The sequence below is a fragment of the Helianthus annuus genome, chromosome 5 (assembly GCF_002127325.2).
Source record: "Helianthus annuus cultivar XRQ/B chromosome 5, HanXRQr2.0-SUNRISE, whole genome shotgun sequence".
Classification (NCBI taxonomy): Eukaryota; Viridiplantae; Streptophyta; class Magnoliopsida; order Asterales; family Asteraceae; genus Helianthus; species Helianthus annuus.
Genome location: NC_035437.2, coordinates 104,509,930 through 104,537,777, shown reverse-complemented (window position 1 = coordinate 104,537,777; position 27,848 = coordinate 104,509,930). Strand labels below are relative to the sequence as shown.

General features: G+C 36.4%; 2 protein-coding genes and 1 long non-coding RNA gene across 7 annotated transcripts; 1 reads left to right on the top strand and 2 right to left on the bottom strand.

Annotated features, from left to right (window-relative positions):
* Positions 1-228: 228 nt before the first annotated feature.
* Positions 229-2,137, bottom strand: LOC110939002. Its single transcript, XR_004892657.1, has 3 exons — positions 1,743-2,137; positions 871-943; positions 229-398 (listed from the first exon to the last, which is right to left on the bottom strand). It is a non-coding gene; the product is annotated as an uncharacterized LOC110939002 (long non-coding RNA).
* Positions 2,138-4,104: 1,967 nt separating this feature from the next.
* LOC110940955 lies at positions 4,105-12,652 on the bottom strand. 5 transcript variants are annotated; one of them, XR_004892656.1, is made up of 5 exons: positions 12,476-12,652; positions 11,493-11,550; positions 8,789-8,829; positions 6,381-8,612; positions 4,105-4,785 (listed from the first exon to the last, which is right to left on the bottom strand). XR_004892656.1 is itself a non-coding variant. In XM_035990102.1 (4 exons), exon 3 carries the CDS (start codon positions 7,657-7,659, stop codon positions 6,883-6,885), a length of 777 nt encoding a protein of 258 aa, XP_035845995.1. In that variant the 5' UTR covers positions 7,660-8,612; positions 11,493-11,550; positions 12,476-12,642; the 3' UTR covers positions 4,105-4,785; positions 6,381-6,882. The 5 variants fall into 5 exon arrangements, 4 of the variants coding, with proteins under 4 accessions (XP_035845995.1, XP_035845996.1, XP_035845997.1 ...); XM_035990102.1 differs by lacking the exon at positions 8,789-8,829 and having other exon boundaries at positions 12,476-12,642; XM_035990103.1 differs by lacking the exon at positions 11,493-11,550 and having other exon boundaries at positions 12,476-12,642.
* Positions 12,653-21,434: 8,782 nt separating this feature from the next.
* LOC110940954 (F-box protein SKIP23) lies at positions 21,435-24,328 on the top strand. Its single transcript, XM_022182521.2, has 2 exons — positions 21,435-23,256; positions 24,104-24,328. Exon 1 carries the CDS (start codon positions 22,050-22,052, stop codon positions 23,250-23,252), a length of 1,203 nt encoding a protein of 400 aa, XP_022038213.1. The 5' UTR covers positions 21,435-22,049; the 3' UTR covers positions 23,253-23,256; positions 24,104-24,328.
* The last annotated feature ends 3,520 nt before the right edge of the window (positions 24,329-27,848 follow it).

The following is a 27,848-nucleotide window of genomic DNA, read 5'->3' as shown; positions in this document are numbered from 1 at the left end:
TTTCTAAATCCTCCATGGCAGACATCAATTGTGCTTGTGGAGCTGACGTGACCATGTCGTCCCGATCAGTCAAAAACCCAATTAACCTAGGTAGCTAGGGTAAGTCGAGTATTGTATCCACGAAGAGCATGTGGTCAGTATTGTCACACCCCAACCAATGGCGGAAACATCTGGATGAGACGAAGTGTGTATAGATTGCTAGAGACTTCATAACACTATGTGACAATATTTAATTAAATTCAAATTTCATTGCAATACTAATTGTCATACAAGATTCAGATAAAAATAGCAACATTGTTTCAAATTTTAACATAACAACAAAAGATAGATTAATCTAGGTGTGTATCTAGTCCACCCTAAATCTCGTTTCATCTTTGGTCCATACTTCAACAATTAACCTGCAACATGTATTAAAATAGAGTTCAATGCAAAAGCAAAGGCGAGTATACAAGTTTGACTACTTAGCATAATAGAATAAAAACTCATATCCAACATGTTACGTAATGAATAAATTTACTAGCAATGCAATTTTTGGCGTACAATATGATCAAACCCACGAATACAACGCATAACAAGCCTAATCCCAAAAGTTTAGCGGGATGGTAAAATTTAACTTAACAATACCCATAAGAATAACGGGCGGGGCGTCAATCCTATAGCGCTATAATTGTTAAGGTGGGCTAGCAAAGTTAATGAGCATATAACGTTCCAAATCGTTCATAGAGCATACAAGCATAGCAAATATTCACAATAGTTTCAAGTCTCGTTCATAGATAGAGTATGTTTTGTTTAATCATAAAAGTTGTTTTGAATAGGCATACATGTTGCATCCCAAAGTGTAAAGGGGGAAAAGGGATCGAGTATACTCACCTTGGTTGCGTTTGAGAATTTCTTGAATTAACGCATGAGTAAAGATTGGATAAATCCGAACGAATGGTTTATCCTAGAAGTTAAAATGTTACGTAACGATCTCGTTAAAAGTTGTAGATTAAGTAATAACTTAATATTTATTGTTTACAACTTGTGTATATAAATATTATAAATTATCTCATAATAAATTTATATAAAATTAAAGTGATCAATTTTTAAGTTTACCATAATATAATATTCTGAATTATTTACTTTATAACAACCTGACTTATATTTATATATAACTCTAATTTATATAGTCATATAAATATAACATGCCCTTAATGTATGTTTCAATTAAAAAAAAAATTATATATATGTATATATATATATATATATATATATAAACAGTGTGGATGTGTGTAAATATGTAAGTTGCTTTTATATAAATAAGTATTTAAGTAATTGGATTATGTAAATAAAATCCTATATAAATAGTTTATTTTAAAATAAAAACTATTTTTTTATATCATTAAAACACCGTGCATATCTCTTATGTTGGTCATAACAAAAACAAAGGAAAAGAACAATCTGGGCGTGTGAAAATGGGGTCGAACCCGTGACTCCATGCCCATAATAGCAACAATAACCACTGGGATACCTTGTTGTTTTCGTTTAAGAATGAGAATTTTATTTCATTTAAATACAAGCTAAAGCCATCATCTTCTTCATTTTAAAGAAGCAACAGACGTCGAACAGTTATAAAAAAAAAAAAGAAAGTCCCTACCCATTGATTTGTTTTTGCTTTAGGTTAATTTGATTGTAGTTTATTATATCAAACAAAACAATAAAAAAAGACCATAATGATTTGAACAACGAAAAAAAAAGTATACCCAAATGAAAGGAGCGAAACTCAGTCGAGGATTACGGGCGGCTCCGGTGAGCTTCGGTTGTCTCCGTCGTAACAACTCCGATCCCGAGTCGCGAACCACCACCGCCGACCCAAGTGGGACGAGTTCCGTTATATACTCCGGTGAGTGCTCCGGTTCCGTCTATCTCGTTACAGGTTACACAAAGGTGGAGTAAGGGTCTGTGAGGGTGCCGAGAGGTTGTATATATACTAATACATTTTGATTCTTGGTTGAGAGTGTGTAAAAAAGAAAGGGTTGAATGATGTTTGATTCGTAGTCTAGATTTATGGGACTTGGAAAAAAAAAAAGAAACGCGAAAGGATCAAAGGCAATCGAAAAGTCAGGATGTAAAAAAAATAGAAATGGACAGCTTGTTATTGCTGGCTTATTGGGCGGCAATGCTTGAAATTGAATATGCTATTTAGGGTGTAAGGGGCACTCACCTAAGAGGTGAGTCCCCTCTCTTACGCCCAACCAATCAATCAGTGCCACGTCAACTCCCCTCTTAAACTCCCTTAACACTCCATTTTGATGGCGGCACTCCCCTCTTAGGGGAGTTGGGTTTTTTTTTTTTTGTAAAATTATGCATGTTTACAAATTAAAAAAATATTAATAAAAATAAAAATTAAATAAAAGACATTTCATGAGCCTGATACAATAGCGCGACGTCGTGGGGCACATTCTCCAGACGAAGTGTGTACAATCCAGACTACCCAACATACCAGGTAGGTGATGCCTCTCCTCATGAGCCTGATACAATAGCGCGACGTCGTGGCTCGTTGGTCTACGTAGGAATTCACCGCCATACCTTTTACAGACCGTCTCGCAGAAATATTCAAGGCACTCACGAGAGGTCCTTTCAGACATATTTAAATACTCGTCCCCCTCGTCTGGTGGGTTACCGGTTGCAAGTTGTTTAATTGCCGAAGTAACCGTTTGCAACGGTGTAAAACTTTTCTTCATTCTCCCGTCTAAGCCTTCTTTAAACCACTCGTCATACGCTTCCACGTCACTAACAATTTTTAGGAACAAAGACTTGGACATACGAAATCTGTGACGAAAAGTATCGTCATTAAATTTTGGATTTTCATCAAAATAATCGGCCATGAGTGTCTCATGGCCCCCCTCACGATCTCGACGGACAAAATTTTTTTTACTAGACGATGCCGTGTCTAGTAGCTCCGCTTGTTGGATGAGATTTTGGAAGAAAATTAAGCTAGTATCGCTTGACGATGCATCTCCATCGTCGGGAAAGTCGGGTAGGGTAGAAAGAAACGGAAGCTTGGAATCCATTTTGTATTTGAAAGATTTGAGTTTGAGAGTTTTGGTGTGAGTTTGAGAGTGGTGAGTGTGGTAAAAAAATTGATTTAGGTTGGTTAGATATATATTGTTTAAAAAAGTTCAATTTTTTTTTTTTTTATAAAAGTGACCGTTTGACAACGGTCTTATTCCGAAAAGCGTGCCAAAGCAAGCGGCAAGTCCACGCCGATCGACCCCCCCGATTCGGGTCCCCGCTTTGATGGCGGCGGTGTTCCCGATCGGGGACAAGGGTCACCGCAACCCCACCCCGCGAACGCCCCGTACACCCTTAATGTATTTTGGAACTTGACGATAGACATAAAATCATTATTTTTTTATAGGTCCATATAGATTATGCAATGTAAATCTTTAAATTAATTACATTAAGTAACTGTATTCATTTTTTTGTACTAAATAGATAATTAACCATATTGATAATTATTTTAACAAAACAAAAAAAAAAAAAAAACTTTCGGCGGTTTTTTAGTTCGCGATAAATTTCAGAGTTTCACGGGTTAGGATCCAAAATTCTAAGCGGTTGGCTTTTGGAAATCATTTTGACAGATGTCACAAGTATCACACTAGTTGTTCGATTGTCTAAACTATTTACAAAAATTTACAAAATACTTATGAAGCTTGCTAATTTTCTTTGTTTGTTTAATGTAAAAAGAGTCTGAGAGAACCGACAAATTGTTATTATCTAAAACAATTGTTTATTAACTAAGATTGCAAAACTAAATTACTTAACTGAAAACAAGAATTGGGAAAACGGATCACACCCGGTTCGATAATTGCAAGACTTAGGGTTCTTACACGTTTTAACTTGATTCAATTGCATATAGTGATTAACGGATTTCTATCACGAAGTTTAGGTGCCAATTGCTATCGACGTCATAGACAACGGACCGCAATGCACTTCATTAACTCGGACATGTAAATCCTAACATAAGATAAGGCATAATTGCACATAACCATTTCGCAATGTCAAATTTTATCATCACTCGACAATTCACGAATTCGAAACAAATGCAAGACAATTATCCAAGGTTCAAATATTAAACAATTTGTCACAAAATCAAATCAAAATACAAATGCATAAGCCTTAGAAAATCTTACAACATCTACACCGGGGTGAAACCGAAGAGACTAGCCGCTCATGGTTGGGTGGACGCGATCACCGGCCGACGAACACGAACACGTAGCCATGACCTTGAGCCTTGAGAAGTGGTCGAGGTTAGGGTTTGAAGGTTTGATGGAGAATGATTGAAGATGATGGAAATGATGATTGTGGATGGATTAGGGTTCTAGTTTAGAGGTGAATGGTAGGTGGTGTTAGGGATGAGTTAGAGATGTTTTTTTTTTTTTTCAAATGAATGGGAGTTGAAGGAATAATAAAGTGTAACTCCCCCTTTTCCAAAATTTACTTTTTCTCTCAAAAAATCCCGTTTTTACTAATCAGCCGGTGTGCAGCAGATAATGCGTCAATTTTTGGCCCTTCAAAATCGTAAATTTTGATTCGTCTCGTCGAGCTACCTCAAATGCATATATTATAAGCCCCGAAACTCATTTTCTAGCTCAGGATAAGCCAAAATGAAGTTTGGACTGCATCTGGCGCAGAGTTCAGCTCAGTTTTGCCTCTTTTTTGCATTTTCTTCAATTATGTTCTCTCTAGCATCCGCCCAAAACTTCAGTAAATCTCCAAAATGCACCTTAAACGCGCCAATGCCTGCAAAACACAAACCATATCAAACTAGTGTATTCTAGAAAGTAACTTCGTGTAATTAACCGAAATTAAAACCATTAAGCTATGGAATTTTACCAACCCATCACATCCCCACACTTGTCTTTTGCTTGCCCTCAAGCAAATCTGTTTTTCACTTTCACGTGGGTCGAACGAAAAACACACTCCCCATTCCCGAGACTAAGGTTAAGGTCTATTGTCATGCCCGGCTCAAACTTTTTACAATTTTCGACCTATTTAGCAATAAATGATTAATCATGTAAAAATAGTTATCCAAGATTAACCCGCCCTTAAAACTTGCAATTCATACATATCCCTCACAATATTCACTTCACTCGGTTTACAAGTTGGCTAATTTTAATGTTGTATTAGCACTTTTAAAGTAATCACTCAAAACCGAATAGAACATGTACCCGCATAGGCTTGCAACTCAATCATTCTCCACCACCGAACACGAATACTAAGCACAAGTCAAAAGGTCTTTAAAGGTTTGTAACGGGGCTAGGCTAAGGGTGTGGAATAGGATGTTTGAAAGCGGCTAAGGTGATGAAAATTCGATTTTTATTACAACAACTAATCTAAACCGACTAAATAAAAATCAACAACTACTAGGCAAAAGCGTTCGCCTTTTATTCAACAATTACCATACATCTTTTTGTGCTTCTCTCAATGATTTTTCTCTTGTTTTTCATGGCATTTTCTGATTTTTTTTCAACGCTTTTTCATTCTTTTTTTTATATGAATAAATCACAACTATACAAACTTAACTCCTATAATCGAATCTTCATCACACGGGTTTAAAAAGAAAAGACTTATGGTTATGGGCTAAATGGGTTGTCAAACGAAAGGCTTAGGCTCAAAGTTGGCTACTAAGGGATAAATTTTGGGTAAGGATAGATAAATGGTGTAAAAGGAAAAGGTTTACCTAATGCCTTTATCATTCTTGTCCTTATATTCGGTCTATGGTCTCAAACGTATCAAAAGATGCAAGTTCTACAATACATGACTAATATTCCACTCAAACAACAAAATATGTGTATATATATATATATATATATATATATATATATATATAATGTATACAAGTGGCTCAAAATCTCACGTATAAGGGTATGGAAAATGATATACAAAAATTGCAAGTTTCTTATGCGGATTATTCCTAAATAACCACCCGCTAAATACCCGTCATGCTATTAATTCGAACTTGGCCATGACAAAAGACCAAATGGGTTGTGTCATCTCTCGTTGACTTAGTTACTTGTGCTTTTAAGATCACTTCAAACAAAGACATTTTGAAAAAATTTTGAAATGTTCCCCCATCCCCACACTTGAGGTAAACATTGTCCTCAATGTGTAGTGTTTGAATGAACGGGTCAAAAATCGAAAATCTTTTACTTACTCCCCCATCCCCAAACTTGAGGTAAACATTGTCCTCGATGTGTAAGAACTATAGTTTTTTAAATTCCACAAGGGATGTGACACGGCTAACTTCCAAAAAATTTCACCCCAGAAAATAAAATACAATTTACCTTCCACTTATTTACTAACTAAAAACCAAAGATAGAAAGAAAGGTATGCACCTGATTTTTCTCGCTAGTGGCTCATGTGTTCTTTATCTTTTCAAGAAAGCGGTTGTCCCACGAACATAATGTACTTACAAATCATAACCCTTGTGTAGAAGCATGCTTCTCACAACCATTAAAATTTATTAATTACCTAGTTCTACCACTTTTATGAAATTGTTACCAAGTCATACGTTAATTCACTTTGATTTATATGGAAAAATAATTTACAATAACAACAAACCTAACTCACTTTCGTAGGAATCACGGTTGCATTTAGATTATGCAACAAGCCCTTTTAAACCACCCGATAGCTCGGGAGGACGAGTAGGTCTCATGAGGGTTATATAGGGAACACACCCACAACGTTCATTTAACTAAGAAAATAAAATAAAATGAAAATAATACAAACTCTACAACAATCATATCGGATTTACCTCTCATGGTGGTCGAAGTGCACATTTGCCTACCGAGTTTCCAACATACGCTCGGTAGTTGGCATGCCGGATCCATTCTCTTTTTATTTTACGCGGCATGTGTATAAACTACTTTGGGGTCGTTTCTTGACGAATTGTACAATGTCTTGCAAGGCCACCCTTCGAATCCTTATACCCGAACCCGCATCCCTAACTTTGTTGGTTGGAGTGATAAGTTTGGGAGAAGGAGAGATATGACTTTGAGCTTCTTTTGACTCTGACCCGTCTTGCGGTGTTACGTCTTCCGCTCGGTTCAAACATTCAATTACTTGCTCCGAAAGTTCCATAACCTCTTCCACCACATCACCATCCACCATTGCACCATTAGCCAAAACCTCTTGGTCGCGTTTAATTTGGGCTATTTCCTCCGCTAATTGACCCACTTGCATCACCAATACTTCATGGGCTTTATCTCTTACTTCATTCGCTTTCTTCATATCTTTGATATCTTCGTGATATCCTTTCACCATATTTATGAGAGCATTAAGCTTGGAATGCATTGAATCTTGAGGTTCCTCGGATGCCGGTTGAGGGTATTCATTATAATAATCATCATACTCCTCCCGGTAACTTGAGAAATGTGGCAATTCGGTTTCATAGTAGTATTCTTGATAGTGTGGTGGTGGTGGATTATCGTATGGATAATATGAGGATGGACCATTGAAATCTTCATAATCCGCCCTCCCATATCTGTACAATCCGCTAAGGTAGTCTTCCCGATCCTTGTAAGCTTGAACTTTTTCGTAGAAAACTGAGCAATCCTCCAAATAATGCTCTCCGCTTCCGCAACACTCACAAGGATCATCATCCACCCAATTCATATTGAAAAGTAATTCCTGCAAAACATGTACCTGCACACACAAGCTCGACCACCCAAAGTAAAATCACGAATATACAAGAAAGAAAAAAAACTAAACTAAAATCGAACAAGCAATGAAATACTAAGCGCACTAGCTCCCCGGCAACGACGCCATTTTGACGTGACCGTGTCGTCCCGATCAGTCAAAAACCCAATTTACCTAGGTAGCTAGGGTAAGTCGAGTATCGTATCCACGAAGATTATGTGGTCAGTATCACACTAGTTGTTCGATTGTCTAAACTATTTACAAAAATGTACAAAATACTTATGAAGCTTGCTAATTTTCTTTGTTTGTTTAATGTAAAAAGAGTCCGAGTGAACCGACAAATTGCTATTATCTAATACAATTGTTTATTAACTAAGAATGCAAAACTAAATTACTTAACTGAAAACAAGAATTGGGAAAACGGATCACGCCCAGTTCGATAACTGCAAGACTTAGGGTTCTTACACGTTTTAACTTGATTCAATTGCATATAGTGATTAACGGATTTCTATCACGAAGTTTAGGTGCCAATTGCTATCGACGTCATAGACAACGGACCGCAATGCACTTCATTACCTCGGACATGTAAATCCTAACCTAAGATAATGCATAATTGCACATAACCATTTCGCAAAGTCAAATTTTATCATCACTCGACAATTCACGAATTCGAAACAAATGCAAGACAATTATCCAAGGTTCAAATACTAAACAATTTGTCACAAAATCAAATCAAAATACAAATGCATAAGCCTTAGAAAATCTTACAACATCTACACCGGGGTGAAACCGAAGAGACTAGCCGCTCATGGTTGGATGGACGCGATCACCGACCGACGAACACGAACACGGAGCCATAACCTTGAGCCTTGAGGAGTAGTGGAGGTTTGTCACACCCCAACCGATGGCGGAAACATCGGGGCATGGCACTGAGCGAAACAGATTGTCCATGAGTATCCATAACAACTATTAATTACCAGATATTAAAAACGTCATGTCCCATACCACAACATATCCAAATAAAACAGTTATTACAAGTAATTGTCTCAAAAACAAACATTATTCCGACAACTCAGATTTAAGCATGACATAACTAGACCCCTACCTTGATTCACCAAAGCACAACATTCCTAGCATCTTAAGCACCTGTCATATACGTTAAAATAGAGGTCAATACACATAGTGTAAAGGTGAGCATACAAGTTTAGTAATATAATAGAGTTCGAAATCGTTTACGTATAACCAGCATGTAACATGTACAAAGTGAAGGCAAGTAGGTTATCGACAGAGAAATATGCACAGACGTGACTGTGAGTTGTAGAATGCGCAACACATATCCCCACTGGGACATGTGAAGTAAAGCCCTTAACAACCCCTGTCCACGACATGTGTTGAGTCCAAACTATAGTACTATCGTTGCTAAGGTGTCAGGCAACAATCACTGTGTTAACATAACATACAAGCATTCCTCAAATAACACGTAGCATGCAATAACGGTTAGCGTATAAATAGTGTTTGCATTGTGTGTCGATTGTGATTTAGAATAAGTAATGTATGTAACACCCAAAAGTGCATAAAGCAAAAAGGGTTCGAGTATACTCACAGATAGCGTTTAATAACTAAACACCGTCTTGGATTGAAGGGAGCGCTGGAAAGTTAGCCTGATTACAGAATGATAGCATAAGCGAAGTGTCGGCGCGTTAAACGGGAAAAAGTGACCAAGTGTCGAATGGTAATCCGATCGGATGGCTATCCGATCGGTTGGTCATTCGATCGGATGTCAATCTGTTCGGATGGTCATCCGATCGGATGGCCATTCGGTCGGATTGACATTCGTTTGGTAAGGATGTGTTTGGGTATGATGGCTTTGAAGTTTTTGTTATAGCATTTTGAAAACAGAGAAGTATCTCTACCCTTCAGGTCGTTTGATCGGATAGCGATCCGATTAGCAAGACACTTAGTGAGAATAAGTTCATAGCAGGATTGTCACTCGATCGGATAGCAATCCGATCGGATAGCAACCCGTTAGAAACTGATGTTCTTTGAAAGTTATGAAAATGGTTAGGTGTCGAAGTTCCAAATGTCAAACGATCGGATGGTCGTTCGATCGGATGGCTATCCGATCGGACGGCAATCCGTTCGACGTTCAGATCTTTGAAAGTTTGAAGAAAATGTTTAAGTGTGGAACCAAGTGGAATCCGATCGGATAGCAGTTCGATCAGATGGCAGTCCGTTCGGATGGCAATCCGTCCCATGAATTTGATCATCTTGAACTTGATTATTTTGAAAGTTTTTGCAGTTTGCTCGAGACGGTATGATAACGTACTAAACAACGGAACCTCGGCAAGTTCCAAGTCGTTCGATCGAACAGGAATCACCCTAATCTGACCAGTTAACTGTTCCTTAACGGTTGTTCATGTTTAATCCAGAATCGGTTGTCTCTTTGATAGAAACCAGATCTCGGACTGATGCTTCACTAAGAAATGAGTAGAAGACCAGAAGGAGCTCCGATTCTATCGATTCTGAGTGCATTGAGTGTAAAAGAGTTAAAAGAAGGTTGGAAAAGCTTCTTTCAATCCTCTAACTTGGAAAATGTTTAGATCTATGCGAAAACAACGTTTAATCCTATGGAAATCCTTCAGATCTGAGTTATTCTTGGTGGAATGAGGTCAAAGCTTGAAGTTCATAAGAACTCCATGATGACATCACCCTAGAACACCTCAAATCCACTAATTTCACGGTTAAAAGTTAAGATTCAAAGGTGAAATTGATGAAGAAGTGTGTGTAGATCATAGAAGTATAAGATTTAGGTTGGAAACTTACAAGAATCGTGAGAAATCGAGAGAAAGAAGGTCTTGAGTGCTGCTGGTCGAATGGGAGAGTTGTCACATCACAAGGGTATTTATAGGTTTCCAAAAAGAGAAAGGAGGAGCAAGTATCGTGTAACACCCCAACCCGGAATGGGCTGACGTGTCACTTTTACAGAGTCGGATCAAAAACATAATTCCATTAATACTTAAATGTATTACAAGGCTTTACAACTTAATGGAAATAGGATATCTAATTCAGTACATTATTTCTACGGTCTTTTTCATATACTCGAGCACTCTTCTATATCCCGTCCCAGATTGTCTTGATAACCTGACGTAAAGAAGGAAAACACAAAAACGTACGTTTGAGCAAAATTTGAAAGTTTTGCCCAGTGTGCGGATAGAGGAAAACAAAAGGCTTCTTTTATCTGAGAAAAAGGCTAAGTTCTTCAAAAATCATTTGTTTTAGCAAAAGCGCAAAGTTTTCTTAATTCAAAATATACTAAATAATTATAATAAATATTATCAGAATATGATATACAGATTTACCCGAAGTCCAGAAGGTTTATTTTATTTACAGAGGTTGATACAGGGTAGCTAGCCCATGTATCCAGACATGAATGGAGTGTGGGCAAATCACACCGACCATTCATCAGATATCAGACTTTATTTACTTTTTCCTAGGATCGATCCATACGCCTCTGAACAGAAGTCCGTAGACTGAAACAGAAGAGACGCCGTGAACTCAACTCACCGTCACGGATGGTGCCACATCATTTTATGCCACAATGATGGGTCTGTGGTCATCATCACAGAAAAGAGACTGACTTGGGCAACAAAATACATGTACATAACCATAAACTTGTACATTTATAAACATGTAAACTTTCTAAACTCATAATATTTTTATAATATAAACTTATTGCATAATTTAAAAATCAGGAATCAGATGTCCGAAGACCAAATGACATGTATTGAAGGAAGGGATTCTATCCGTACCTTTAAGAGATGATCACAATACTGAAATAATAGTCTACGGCTATATGATCACCAAATCCTACAATATTATTATAATCTTTTACTTAAAAACATGATAAATTTTAATTGCCACTTTTTGTTCAGTTGTTGGTTTCCGGCGACAACATAAGTCATACTTCATAGTATAGTTATAAAAGTATAAATCCTACATATTGGGTTTCAAACACTTTCTTATTAAAAAAAAGAACTTACATATATATTTTATTATAAAAAAATACTTAACAAATCATGTAACTTTAATAATATGTTTATATATATATATATCTAAGTATATAACAGTTAGTTGTAAAAGACCAACGTCATAATAATTAACGTATAAACATTGTTTTATTAAATAAGTTACTAATAATTTGTATGTGTATATTTATTATTTACTAACATAATAAACATGTTAATCTTTATTAATATAAAAAGTTATGAAAATCGAAACTTTAACTTTAAAATCAATTACACCAGTTCTGTTAACTTCTAAAAAGCAATTAAACCACTTCTTTTATATTTACCAATAAGTAATCTAATCTTCAATTAACTTCAGCCATCGTTTTTTTTTAATAACATAATAATTGATTTTTTTTTACTATTAATACTATTAAATATGTCTTAGAAATAAATGATGGATCAACAAAAAGGTTTAAAGAAATAAAATAAATCCAAATATAGACTTCATGAACCCAGGTGAAGACCTCCATTTTTAACCAGTGAGTGTTACAGGTTCAAATTCAAAAGTTTAAGAAAAATATAATTATAAAACATTCATCATGTTATCAGTAACAAAATCACACTACACATGTGTCTAGATTTAGTTAACAATACTAAAACAAAAACAACAAAGTCATAGTTTTCTTTTAAGAACATATGTCGCCGGATTAATTGTTTGATTTTATCAGTTCAACATGAATATTTAGAATCATTGAATAACTGAAATAAGTATAACATGTTTATACCTTATCTCGAGATGAAACAGCGGATCAGATTGACGAAAACTTTGTCGGAAAATTAAACCAGTTCCGGAAGAAATGACTTTTAGAGTAAGGGGTAACAAAAAGGAAAGAGTATTCAGGCTAAAGAAAAGTTTCAAGGTCTCAGATAATGAAGTTGATAGATTAACACTTGACTTTTTATAGTTGCAATTCCTTGGTTAACAAGGTTGGGGTGATTAATGGAGGTGTAAACGTGTTGCATGGAGGCTTCCTACAAAAATGTTCAAATCAACTATTGCCACATACAGGTATGACTATTCAAGTGGAACCCATTTGATATTATTTTTTGAATTCTCAATAAAATTAATTCTTTCATTATCTATCCATTTGAATATTCGTTTGCTTGTTTTATTTTGTTTTCTAATTCTTATATATTGTTCCTCTAAATTTTAAATATATCGGATATTTAGCAATAAAATTGTAGTATATGTTTTTATAATAACCAACCAACAATTATAGCTTAAATAACATTACGTTTTTATGTACTTCAAATTGTATAATATCATGACATAATTTTTTTTTCATATTTCAATTAATAACTGAACGTTTAAATTTATATAAAAAACGTGACTTTAAGTTTATTTCTATAAGTTAAATTTTCTCAAAACTCCTACCAATATTATATCCATAATATTTAATACGTTATTATTTATCAGTTTTGTTTAAAAAAATTTCGGGTGTTACATGTCGAATAGGATGGCACCGATCAAATGGCAATCCGATCGGATGGCCATTCGATCGAGTGGCTCCGACGTGTTGCGTTTCGGCGTTTCGTTTCGCGTGGTGGTCGTTGCGATGCGTTTAAGTGAGGGTCGATTAAGCGATGTGATAGATTGATAATAATCACACAAATACTATATCTAACATAAAATCATTATAAATAACTTGCGTTTAGCGTTTGCGATTAAGTTTCGTTGCGATAGAGTTGCGATTGCGTTTTGTTTAATTACCACAAACATAAAGTAAACATGCAAAAGTAACACATAATATACAGAACATATTATTTAAGGCGTGAATGCGATTGCGATGCGATTAGCGATTAAAACGATATAACATGCGATAAACATCGATTAAACCTCGATTATTAATAGATACTCCACATAATACAACTAAAGCGATTAAAATAAAAGATTCGATTACAAGTCAATGTAGTATAGTCAATAGTTAAGAAAGGAGTGACAGATCGCAATTAGCAATCTTTTCTTCCTTTGACTTTGACTTTTGTAACACGGGGTGTTACAAGGTTAGGGTTTGAAGGTTTGATGGAGAATGATTGAAGATGATGGAAATGATGATTGTGGAATGGATTAGGGTTCTAGGTTAGAGGTGAATGGTAGGTGGTGTTAGGGATGAGTTAGAGGTGGTTTTTTTTCAAATGAATAGGAGTTGAAGGAATAATAAAGTGTAACTCCCCCTTTTCCAAAATTTACTTTTTCTCTCAAAAAAATCCTGTTTTTACTAATCAGCCGGTGTGTAGCAGATAATGCGTCAATTTCTGGCCCTTCAAAACCTTATATTTTGATTCGTCTCGTCGAGCTACCCCAAATGCATATATTATAAGCCCCGAAACTCATTTTCTAGCTCGGGATAAGCCAAAATGAAGTTTGGACTGTTTCTGGCGCAGAGTTCAACTCAGTTTTGCCTCTTTTTTGCACTTTCTTCAATTATGTTCTCTCTAGCATCCGCCCAAAGCTTCTGTAAATCTCCAAAATGCACCTTAAATGCGTCAATGCCTGCAAAACACAAACCATATCAAAGTAGTGTATTCTAGAAAGTAACTTCGTGTAATTAACCGAAATTAAAACCATTAAGCTATGGAATTTTACCAACCCATCAGGAGCTCCAACCACCTATGTTACATCTTGGACCCGAGCAAATCTAGGAAGAAGGTTCTACTGCTGTGCTATTTGTGGGTCCGTTCGATGGTCAGACCCCCCAATGTGTCGTAGATCTACAGAAATCATACCGGGTTTGTTGGAGAGGTGTAACCGGAATGAAGCTATTGCCAGAGAAGCTGTAAAATCAAACAGGAAGTTGAAATGTATGTTAGGGCTGTCATGGATGTTGTTTATCTTTTTCTTTGTTAAAAAATGACCTAGATAAGGTCTGACATGTATGTGATAATGTAATATGGTCTGTATCTCTGTTATGTAGTGTTTCAGATTTAATGGAAGTTGTTTGGTTCTTAGAATGAAAATTGATCCTATATTGTTTGTTTGTTAGAATGAAAATCGATCCTAAATTGGATACAATGTATGTTTGTTTCTTAGAATGAAAATCTACCCTAACGAATCTTGTCGGACAAAAGACCAAAAGCTAATAACAAATCATGTCGGACAAACAACATTATCTAATAACGAACTTGTCGGACAAAAGACCAAACACCTGCCATTAGCACTTGACAAACAACATTATCTAATGAACAAAAACCGGCAGATTCAAACTTAAAACTGTCCAAACACATGCATTACATAATATATCTAATTCATACCACATATAATTCATAACACAGATGATTCATAACACATATACGTTTAAACAAAAGACCATAAACTGTAGTACTTCGAAAATGATGGCCAAACATAAAACAAACAACCACACCGAAAGAAGTCATTGTTCTTGACACTTAGAAAAATAAAAAACCAACCCCAAAACATCATGCTTCTGCATTTGCCTGCAACCCTTCTGCATTTCCTTTGCACGACCTCTGGTTATGACCTTTCCCACCACACTTTGTGCACTTGACTGTTTGACCAACTCTTGTCAACTTCCCTTGCTTAGATGCCTGTTCAGACAATTCTTCTGCACTTTTCTTCCTCTTCTTTCTTGGCCTACCAACTTGTTTATGGTGCTTTGGTGGTATAAGAATTGTCGGACAAGAAGAAGGTGCCCACATATTCCTTCCATTGACTGGGTCCACTGTGTTAGCATAAACTTCCTTCCAAGTTTCTAACCAATACACTTTTGAAACCCATTACTCTGGAGCATCCACTGTTATCCCATGTGCAGCCATGTCCCATATCACAGCCACAACATGCTTACAAGGAATACCAGTTAATTCCCACCTTCTACAAGAACATGTTTTGTCTGCCATGTCAACAACATAATGCTCAAGTGAGTTCCCTTTAACCTGGTACTTGTTCACAGAATTCCATTGGACAGACATATCACCAGCCTTCCCCTTTATCTTCTCAAATATCTCTGTAATCTTTGGTGTCAAAGGTCCTTCACTCTTTGAAATCAGTATGTGCACAACAACAATCCTCTTCATCAAGTATTCCCTAATATACTCCAGGCATGTTATAATTGGCTTGTCCTTTCCTTCAACCAACTGCCTGTTGAAGACTTCACATAAGTTGTTAAGAAGCACATCACTAAGTGCCCTGCCTGCATTACACAAGAAGCATATCACTAAATAACACCCAATATTCACAGATTATACAAATGATAATGATAGTAGTTTACAACACCACTGAAATAGGCTCTAGACCAGTGAACAGGTGGAATCTCCCTAAGCCATTGATATAAACCCTGATCAGATGCAAGAACTTTCTTCATTGCATGTTCAAAGTAGGGGACAGTAGTTGAAGATGCACATTTCCATAACAGATTTTTATAAAGCTCTCCTTTCCACGCAGACTTCATGTTTTCATGCACATGTCTCAAGCAGAACCTGTGTTCTGTGTTAGGAAAGACCTGTTGTAATGCTGGTATGATGCCCTGCAATTAATAGTTAATACACACAATTAACAATTAATACACACCATGATATGTTAATAAACAATACACAAAATAGTTGATGCCCTGCAATGAACAGTTAATACACACCATGATATGTTAATAAACAATACACAAAATGATAAGTCATACCTTCTGCCGATCACTGATAAAAGTGAAGTTTGAGTTTGTCTCCAGATCCAAGTCATTTCCAAGACGCTCAAGGAACCAACACCAAGAGTTTTTTGTTTCTGCTTCAACCAGGGCATAAGCCACAGGATATATGCCGTTGTTGGAGTCTAAGCCCACTGCAGTCAACACTTGTCCAGGAAATGGACCTTTCATGAAGCAACCATCCAAACCCAATATAGGCCTCCCACATATCTTAAACCTTGCCTTCAAACCACCCAAACAAATGTAGATCCTTCTAAACTGTCTAGTTGGGCTATTAGGATTAGGTTCACTCTCCACATCAACTTTAACTGTTGTTCCTAGGTTTGACCTGATCAGTTCTTCACAATAGTCCCTTAGAATTGCATACCGAGCCCTATAGTCCCATTCTATCTTCTGTCTTGCCATTGATTTTGCCTTGAACATCTTTTGCAAAGACACTGAAATCTGATGCTTCTTTTGGAAACTTTCCTTGAGTGCTTTTAGTGGAATATAAGGGTTCACTGCAACAGTAGATTCAATCTCCTTGACTAACCATGATACTGTACAAAGGTTGACAGATCTAGTATTAAAGCAGTTGTGTCCATTGATGTAGTTTTTCACAACCCAAGATCCCTCTATGTTTATATTAGAAAGATAAAGTACCCATGGACATGTGGTTGCATGTTTTTTGGATTTAGTTGCAGATCTTGTGGTAGGTTTGTGCAATAAAGCACCACCTTTACCCTTGGGACCCACACTCTTGGGACCAGCACTTTTGGTTGAAGATTCTCCTTTATCACCACTTGATTTTGAATTGACCTTTTTACCCTTACTAACACCACCTTTACCAAATTCTGGTTTAAACCCTTCACAAATTACCCGAAACCTTACTGGATCATTCCTAATAATCTTTAGTTGCCTTTTGCTAGACACTGCGAATTTCTTAACAAGATCCCTTACTTGTTTCCTTTCAGCAAAAACTTAGCCAAGATAGAATGGTTCATCCACTCTATCTTTTCTCCTTTTTCGTTTCCTTCTTTCCCTTCTCAACTTTATCTTCATGGGTGTGTCATTTTCTTCATCTGTTAGGCTGTCAAACTCATCTAAGTGTGCATCTAATCCCATGCCGTCTACATCACTAAAATCATTGTATTCTAAAAGCTCTTCTACAAGGTCATGGTCCACATAACTTTTGAAATCATGCATATCGACCTCTACATCGGAAATCATATTATCTTCATCTACTAGGTAATCTGAATCATCAGAGTCATCTTTCTTTTTACTCTTCTTTTTAACAATATCAGCAGGTTCACTATCTAGGCTCTCATCTTCATTTTCACTACCTCACCATCCCCCTCGGCAACATAATCACTTCCTCACTATCTCCATCATCATCCCCATCTCCATCATCATCCCCATTCCTATCATCATCCCCCTCTCCATCATCATCCCCATCTCCATCATCATCCCCATTACCATTTCCCTCACCAGGATTCACTACTTGACTCTGATCTATTTCACCTAGGTTAATCCCAGCATCTAATACCACCTAAGTTTGACTTGTTCTAGCATTAAATACCTGACTTGTTCCAGCATCCACTACCTGACTTGATCCAAAATCACCTACATTGTACTCTAATGCTAGTCTCCTAGAAGCTTTTGCTAGTATTTCTTGTGTATTCCTAACTGTTTTACCATCATTGTCTCCATCATCACCTATTTCCACTATCCTAACTTTACAATTAGGAGACATGAAATATGTTTCAACTGAAGTTTGGCCATGCTCAGTATATATTTCTATCAGCTTATGATCACCCACACAAGACAAAAAACTTATGACATCAGAGTCATTTCCTAAAGCCCTCAAACCAAAGTTCAAATCTTCATCAAATACTTTGAAATGGTAAAAAAATCAACTCCTTTTCTGAGTAACCTAGTTCTAACAACATATAACTTACTTCATGAACTGAAAATTCATCCTTGTCAACATAGTCAACATAGTCTACCTTACCGTTGACATACATCCTTCTAGGAAACTTTGTGAAAGAACCCCCATGATGAATCTTCAGTGAGAATAATGTGGTGTTAACTACAAATTATAAGAAAAAGGAAACCATAATAACTTTAACATTGTGGAAATTGCAGAAAAAAATCACAATTTTAGAGGCTAGGGTTAGAAAACTCACCATATAGCTTCTGATCAGGTGACTGTTGTCCGTTAGGACGAATGAACCACAACGACATTGAACCTCAATCGTCGATCGCCTTCTTCGTTTGGAGTCTATTCAATTTTCTAGGGTTTGTAAAGTGTATTAAAAGTTGGGAGAATCAAGAGTATAATACTGAACTTAGGGATTATAAATATCAGGGTTTTAAAAGGGAATTATAAATATCAAGGTTTGAAATTACATATTTGCCCCTCACATGAGGGGCACGTGATAGTAATTTAACAGTTTAAATGAACGCCGTTTGAGGCGGGGAGTATAATAGAGATAGCTTGCATAGATCAGGGAGTAAAATGTCCATTTTTAAAGGTTTGGGGCAAAAGCGTTAAACCCACCAATCCACAGGGAGCAAAATAGAAGTTTACTCAAAGATTAGTCTTGAATTAAGGAGATATCAAGACGAGTTATAGATAATTATGGTGAATTATTTATTGTGTTTTGTATATTTATATTATGGGTTATTGGATTTTATCACCTCTAATTATTGGGTTTGGTCGCTGCCACACTCCACTATTACTTTAACGCCCGACACCCTCAACTTAACACTTGGTTTGCTGTGTCACCCCGTCATTAACTGACCACTAACTCAGTTATGTTTTTGTCCTACATGGCACTCCAGTTCTAGCATGTCATGCTTAGGTGGATTATTTGATCCTTTATAAAGCCTCATCAACAATTCTCAACAAAATCCATTCTCAAATTCTACCCGATCTGAAATAAAAAAACAATTCAGATATATACGTAATCGGTAGCGCTAAGGTCAATGTGTTCTGCGGCAGTGCAATGGGCGCCACCATGACGGAGATTCGTGGATTAGATCGCTGCGAATTTTCAGATCCAGATCCGGATCCTACTGATTGATGTGAGTAAGTTTCTTCATCGTCTTCCATATCGCTCAAGTTGTGAATTTGAACACCGAGCTATGGCTAACACTGCGGCTGAAATTGTTTGGCTTACTCACCTTCTACGTGAGTTTCATGCTCTTCTTCCTGATCGTCCAACCTTACTGTGTGACAATAAAAGTGCTTTATTCTTGACTCAGAATCCTGTCTCTCACAAGCGTGCTAAACATATTGATCTGGATTATCACTTTATTCACCAAAAGTCTCCTCGATCCCAGTTTGAAGTCTTTCGTGGTCGTCTTGGGATCCGTCTGCCACCGTTCCGCTTGAAGGGAGATGTTAGACAAAAATAGTTAAATGTGTATTTATTGTATCTATTTATTTGTGTCCATTGGTGTTCTCTATTTTTTTGTATATATAGTCTTTGGCTCCCAAAGGTTGGAGCAGTGAATTCACATTATCAATTATCACAAGTGTTTTAAGGTGGTGATGAGTGCGTGGATGAAATCCTATAACACGTTTGCTTGGAATCTATGTGTTTCATGTGTTTTTAGTAGCAGAAAAATAATAAAATAATAAGTAATTGCGAAGCCATGACACCATAACTTTCCAAATGTGGGGTGACAACCATTTAAGCATCCATGTTCGATCTATCGGAAACAAAGATATGGTTTTGTGAAATGGGTATTGGGTGGTAGTTTCATGGGTTATGAACGATGAACACATACTTATATAACCTCTTCTTTTGAACAACAATTTCTAGATTTTCTAAAATTAATACTTAGTGGCAAATCTAGAATTTTTTTTTTGAAGGAGGCACACGTTGATTGTGTGAAAAATAAGGCGGATCAAAACAAGTCAGATAAAACATAGGTTAAGCAACTTCGATCGTCGAATTAGGTTCAACAACTTTTAGCTTACAAAAACATAAATAAGTCAAATATAGATTAAAAATTTAAAAACCCTAGAAAACAAACGTACACTCACAAATATGAAAACATAGGGTCAAGACTCAAGGAGATGAGAAGTGAGAACAAACTTTGGTCAATCACAAACGTTAATTATCATTACTCGATTTTTTTGGTTCTTCGATCACATATATGTAATTACTTGGTGCCTTTGTCGCTTCCTGCTTGTGGCTTTGTGATTGTGTTTTTTGAGTTATGATGTTGGTGTATATGAGACTTGGACCATTCAAGAGTCATGACTCAAGTGTAAATGAGACTTATGTAATTTAGTTTGGTCGTGGTATTTGGGCTTTTGAGCTTGGACACTTGAGGGTAACTAAGAAAAAAATGTGTAAATAAATGGATAAGATGAATGGACATTGGGCCTATGCCACCTTACCTTCCATATCAATCCGCCACTAAGTACGTAATACTTGCATCTTATAGAATTTGAACTACCAGTCTTTTGGTTGTGGAGCACACCGCTTAAGCTATCATGGTGTCTCAATGGAGACATAGACAATAGGGGTACCGGTGCCAAAATCAAAGGCGTGCTTGAAAAAAAAATGGTACCAATACCCATACATGTACCAATATATTAGTTATGGCATTCGGTACACGATTTTGCTTAAATTTGGTATAGGTCTTTTTGGCAACTGTTCCGATGATCCCTACATATACTTAGATTATATGTTGTGGGTTAACTAAAAAGTGTATAACGCTTGGTTAGGTAGCCAGTCTCTAACAAGCACACTGTGGGTTAACTGAAAAATGTGTGTGACATTGCACCACACGATTAGTTAAGGAAAGGAAACTCTTTCTCACCCTCACGCTGCATCACGTCCGTTAACAAGGTGTCGCTCCACCTCTTGACGCCGCATTTTAACGCTCTTGTGGCGATGTTCTCCGGCGTTAGAGACGCGAAAAAGAATGATAGCCCACAACGAGTGGTCTTATATAACTAATCAAACATATTAGGAATTATGTTTGTAATTTGTTTGTACACAGTAATTAATAATTGATTTAGCAAGATCTTAGATAACCGTTACAGACGGTGTAAAAATTGCATCTATTTTCGCCTAAAATGGCGATCCATACATTCATCATGTAGTTATAACCATCATCTTCTTCATCATATCCTCCTTTGAATCAGAAAAAGATTCAGAAGAAGAAGAACAGGAGAGACAGAAAACAAGATGAGATCAGTGGGGCACCTTTTCTAGGGTTCACCCCTCTGATTCTTCTTCACTCTCTTCGTTTTTCTTCCTTTTTTCATCCCCAATTTCTTTCTTTTTCTTCTAATTAGGGTTTCCATTCTTCAATTGCTGCTACCAATTGCTTAATTTTCATTCGATTTCATCCTCAGGCACGCCCAATTTTCATTACATTACATTGTGTTTCGTCAAATTAGGGTTTCCACTTCCGATTGTTTAATTTTGATTTCAAATTAGGGTTTCCATCCTCAGGTACGCCCAATTCATCAGAGTACACAGTTTTTTGTTCAAATTAGGGTTTCCATTATTCAATTGGTGCTGGCGATTGTTTAATTTTGTTGATTTCGAGTCCAAATTTGCCGAAAAAATTGAATGAAATTGTATCTTTAAATTAGGGTTTCTAAGATTGATTGAAATTGTGGGAAAAGGGGGTAAAATTTATGTCGAATTCGGTGGATTTATCAGATTTACCACCGGAATTGCTCGAAACAATTGCGAAGAAACTGAAAGTTCATAAGGATTACATTCGATTCAGAGCCGTATGTAGAGGTTTTCGGGACTCAGTCCCTAAAATCCCTAAACATCTGCCATGTCAACTCCCATGGTTAATGCTTCCACGTAGAACGAATCAAGATCCCGAATCGAATCTCAGAAGCTTTTTAAGTATTTCCGATGGAAAAGTCCACCTGATTAACCTGCCTGAAGATTCGGACAATCACCGTCGTTGTGGATCTTCACATGGATGGCTTGTGATGCTTGATGAAACCCCTTTGATTTCCATCGTAAACCCGTTAACGCAATGTAAACAACACCTTCCACCATTGTCATCATTCCCAAATGTAATCAGTTTTGCACCTGGTGAAACTGGGAGAGAGTACACGATCAAGACTTCGGATGATGATGTGTATACATGTAGTTCGAAAGAAATGCGTGATTCTTTCATTAAAAAGGTGGTTTTTTCTTCGAGCCCGTCGAATGAGGATGCGGATTACTATGCATTAGCTATATTGAATCAAACTGGAGATCTTGCGTATTGTAAAAAGGGGGATAAAAGATGGAAGTTCATTGATGATGCGAATTCTTATTGTGAAGATGTGGTTTATTACGAGGATTGTTTTTATGCTGTGAGTAAACATGGGACGATTGCGAAATGTGATGTCAATGGGCCCACACCTGATGTGTTATTTCTCGAAACTCAAAGACAGATTGGTGGTGATATGCAGTATTTAGTGAACTGGAAAGATGAACTGTTGTTGGTGACTCGGTATACCGAGTTGGAATTCAATATGGATCAGAATAAGCTTGATATTGTGTATAAAACAAGTGAGTTTCAAGTGTATAAGCTCGTTTTGAACGGGCTAAAGTGGGAGGGTGTGAGTGAACTAGATGGACACGCGTTGTTTTTAGGGGAGAATTCTTCGATCGCGTTTTGTGCTTCTGATTTTCCTGGGTGTAAAAGGGATTGCATATATTTTACAGATGATTATTCAGAGTGGAATTATGATGGTGCTAATGGAAATCATGATTTGGGTGTTTATGATTTGGGAAACGAGAGTTTAGAAGCGTTGACTTGTTATCCTGAAGAATTCTATAGCGGGCGTCGATGGCCTCCTCCAATTTGGTTTACTCCAAGTTTACATTAACCAGGTTAGCAATCTTGCCTACTATTGATAATATGTATGCAATTCAGGATTTTTAATAGGCCATTTAGGGAGTAATTATATTTTTAATGCGTAAACATTGTGAATCATTTTATTAAAAAGAGTAAGTACAAGGATGGTCGGTTGTGGTTTACCAAAATTTTGAATTAGGTCCCTAGCTTTCTAAAAGTACACGGATGGTCCCTACGGTTTGCACTTTGTAACGTATTTAGTCCCCAGCCAACAAATCTAAATGTTTTAGCATGTTTAAGTTAGGGACGAAATGTGTGACAAAGTGCAAACCAAAGGGACCATCCATGTACTTTTGGAAAAGCTGGGACTAAGTGTGTTACAAAGTGCAAACCACAGGAAATTATTGTTTCCTTTCGTAATATATTTGAGGAATTGAAATTATTCAACAAGAATCCCATTGTTTGTTTTCTTGATTGTTCTTCTTTTGAAAGATAATTATTGTTTTTGTGTTTTGTACATTTTTTATCAAACTTTCATCTCCAACGGGTCAAATTAGTAAATTTAAAAACTTGGCTCAAGAGAAATTAATCAATGAGTCAAACGGGTTGAAGATCACCCAAAATGTAGTATTAATGCATAAGCACAGTAGACCATTTTATTCAAAATTTGTAATTATCACTGAAATGCTACATCTTTGTAATAATATTTAGAATTACACTGGTATCAAAATCCCACATCTTATTTATGATTCTGTTTTCTTTCCTACTCCATTTGGGAAATGGAAATTTATGAGCAAGAATCCTGCTGTTTCTTTTTTTGATTGTTTTCGTGTGTTGCATGTTCCTGATCGAACGTTTGTTTGTTTCTGGTTGTCGATGCAGTTGTTTGGTTGCCGATGAAATTGTGAAGACACTGTGGATGATGAAAAGAGGGCATGCATGATCTATATATCGAGACAAGCTTTGGTAATTTTGTAAATAAATAATAGAACCAACCATACCTTCAATTGGATGTTGAAAGTCGATATTTATGAAGTGCTGCTAGATGCAGTTGGTTTTTGTATGATTATATAATTGATAATATATAATCACAGTTTTCTGATGGAATTTTGTGTTAAGGTGGTATTTATTAAGTTCGAACATTATTATAAACTAATTAGTAAAGGGGTATGGTCCCAACTGCCGCGGGGGCCGCCACCTAGCCCTTGTGCGCGCCAGTTGGGCTAGGTTCCATCGTGGGCAACTCCTACGGGTGCAAGACTATGCCAACTCAGAGGAGACAAACAATACAAGGTGAAAGGGACCTGCATCCAATCAACGTGCGTTAGATGCTATACCTGAAGATCACCACAATGCCCAAGCGATAGTGACATGTGGCCAATCAGCGTGCGTCATTTCACCTCTCCTCACTCTTCACTAACGGCTGACGACAGACGAGACAACAAGTACATTTGGAAAGCGACGTGTAGCCGATCACGACGCTTGATCGTACACCTACCTCTGCATGCACTACCGGTCGTGTCAGAGGGACCAAATGGATATTCATTGAAAACGCCGCCTGGCCCATCAGCCAATATCCTTCTCCAACCCTTCGGCTATAAATGGATATTCATTGAAAACGCTGCCTGCCTTCACCAAAGGTTCAAGGATTCGATCTTTCGCTCTCTCACTCTAAACACACACTTGTTTCCCTTCTCTAGAAAGAACAAATATTTATTCTCACGCCGAAGCCTGGTTAAGAGAAGAACCCCACTTCTCTTAATGAGTAACGATGTTATTGTTTTGCAGATCATTCTAAGAAGATTCAGTTGTATCGATCAAGAAAGGAGAATTAAAGATAATCCCCCGATTGAGACTCCATTATTATTTTATCTCCTGCGGATCAAAATTGGTGTTTTTTCAATTAGTAATATGTATTAATTAAAAGTCATTACAAAGTCTTAATAAGATTTTTAGTTTTTATTTTAAAGTGCGTGTTCAAGCATTTCTTAACATCGTTACCCGTAAACAAACAATATCCTAATAATACACTAAAACGAATGACATGGCGGATATCACCCCTTGGTTTCACCTCAAATGGTTTTTCCCACCTAAACTATTCACAAATCCGGGAGACCCGTTTAGTAAATGGATATACCTGAAACCACTTAATAACTAAGTCACATTCACAAATCTGGACGACCAATGGATATACCCGAAATCAATAATTAAGTTTCTTAAAATACTAAATCGTACACCGGACTCTTCATTCTAACACTAACCCTGATTATCATCCTCTCCCTCTGTCTCTGAAGATCATCGGCGACGAACCTCCATCGAAGCTTTCAATCATCATTCAATGGCTTTCAACACTCTAAACTCGACGTTAATCTCTATATTGTGCTTTGATTCTTTTATTTTGTCGTTTGATTCGTCTGATTTCATTAATGGTTGAATGTTAGTTAGGTTTTTAATCGACGGTGATAGTATTAAGTTGATTTGATGATCAATTATTGTATGCGATTTAGTATTCTTTGATTTACTGTTGTTCTGGTACTGACTTTGGAGAAAGATTCGGGTACTTCCGATTTGGTTAATGGTTGAATGTTATTTAGGTTTTATAATCGACGGTGATAGTGTGAACTTGATTTCATGATCTATTATTTGCATCCGATTAAATATTTGAGTTGGTGTTGTTTTAGTACGAATTGTATAAACTTTATGTTCTTCCAATTTTGTCTTCTTAAATGATTTATTTAATGGTCGATTAGTATTGTTTCAAGATTGTTATATTATTACTAACATTGTATGAAGATTGTTTCTTCTTATTTGTTTTTTAGATTTGTCTTGAGATTTGTTTTTTTAGACTTCTATTGAGATTTCTATTAAGTTTTCTACTGGCAGTGTTATTATTGAGTTTTCTTTGTTGTCATCAAAATTAAATATAGGATTAATTCATATGCTCAACTGATTTATGTTTTTTGTCTTTATGGTATTGAATGATTTATTATGTTTTTTTTTATTTATAAAGCATAATCATTTACAAATTATTATTCCTAATTAATTTCCATTTGTTTGCATATAAATTATATTCGTCGAAAGTTACAATGGTTTATGGATTTGCATGATATATGTCGGACAACCAAAGGAAGTCTATGGTGAGTATTCAAGTTATCTATCATATTAAACCATGTTGATATGTTGTAATATGTTGTTGTGTTCTTTTCTCTATTGTTTACATGTTCAGAAACTGCCTGCGGACTATCAAATGTGGATTAATACTTTTAAGTATCCTGAGAAGAAAGTGGATATAAGGACTCTTGACGGTAGGTTGTTCAGTGTAAAAATTTTCAAGATTGGCTGCGACTACTTTTTTTTAGTGCATGGCTTGATATGATCACGTCATTGAAGATACCATCCAAGTCATGGGGGTTGTTTCAATGCGAAGAAGCCTTGGGTTGCTTTCGGATCTTTTACTTCTATCGGATATCGCCCTTGCACCTTCTGATTACTTCTACTACAAAGCTGGATGTTTTAAAGATAGACAGGATTGCATAGTATTTGATTCTTATTATTTTTAATGTATCACACTCATTAAATGTAAAATATAATTAATTGAATATGTTAAGTCTAAGTAAGTAATATTTTCTTTTTCCTACGTGTAACATGTCAACAGATTTTTTGTTCATCACAAGATGATGAATACTGTCCCTGCTTATCCCGTTGTCATTCGATCAGCTCCAAACCGTAAATGGTTTGTGTGTATAGAAGAGATTGACTGTGAGCTATATATGACAACCGGATGGAATCAGATTAAGCAGGAGATGTCGATTACGGACAATCATTTGGTGGTGTTTGAGATGCTTGATATTCAGACTTTTGAAATGAGTGTTTTCAGTTGTGATCCTGCCGTTTTATGTTATCCTCCCGAACTCTGTGTTGTTGTCAAACAAGAACCAAATCATGATTTAATTGAACTTTCTGATGATGAGTCTGCTAACCCGGTTGCTGATCTTAATGTTGAACATAACCAGGCTGCTGTGTTTGGGGATAACAATCCGAATGTCATTCAAAATGCTGAAGGTGTACCTGCTACTTTTCGTGTCGACAATCATTATGTAAGTTTATTCTATTTTGTTTATTAATAATATTTACTTATAAAAGATGGAAATTTAGGGATTTTAGTTATTAGACATATCCTAAAATCTTAAGGGACTAAATTAGATGTGACGCCCTGCTTCTTCGTACTTTCCATAATTAGAAGGTCTTGTTTGTATTTCTATTTTTGGAAGTCCTGTGTCTTTGTAATCGTATTTCGTTTCAAGCTATTGTAAATCCGAGACTTTGATCGTAATGAAATGAATCTTTTATACACCGTTTATACATGTTTATACATTGATACGTGTATTCGTTTGATACATGATTCGTAATTCACATAAACGTAAATTTAAATCATAAACAACTAGCGTACATTCGTAATTCTTAAATGTTCCATGCAAACAAAACATTTGGTTATTCAATTGTGAGACTTATACACATTCAACACTTCATTACTTGCTACATATACTTGTTACATCATTTCAACACTTCATTCGTTCTTACAACACCGAACCATGTTCAATTACTTGATTAAACTCTCACTTCAGGT

What these genes read in the sequence shown, in the direction of transcription:
- LOC110940955 (XM_035990102.1), bottom strand. Translation starts at nt 7,659, where the DNA reads ATGAATTGGGTGGATGATGATCCTTGTGAGTGTTGCGGAAGCGGAGAG.
- LOC110940954 (XM_022182521.2), top strand. Translation starts at nt 22,050, where the DNA reads ATGTCGAATTCGGTGGATTTATCAGATTTACCACCGGAATTGCTCGAA.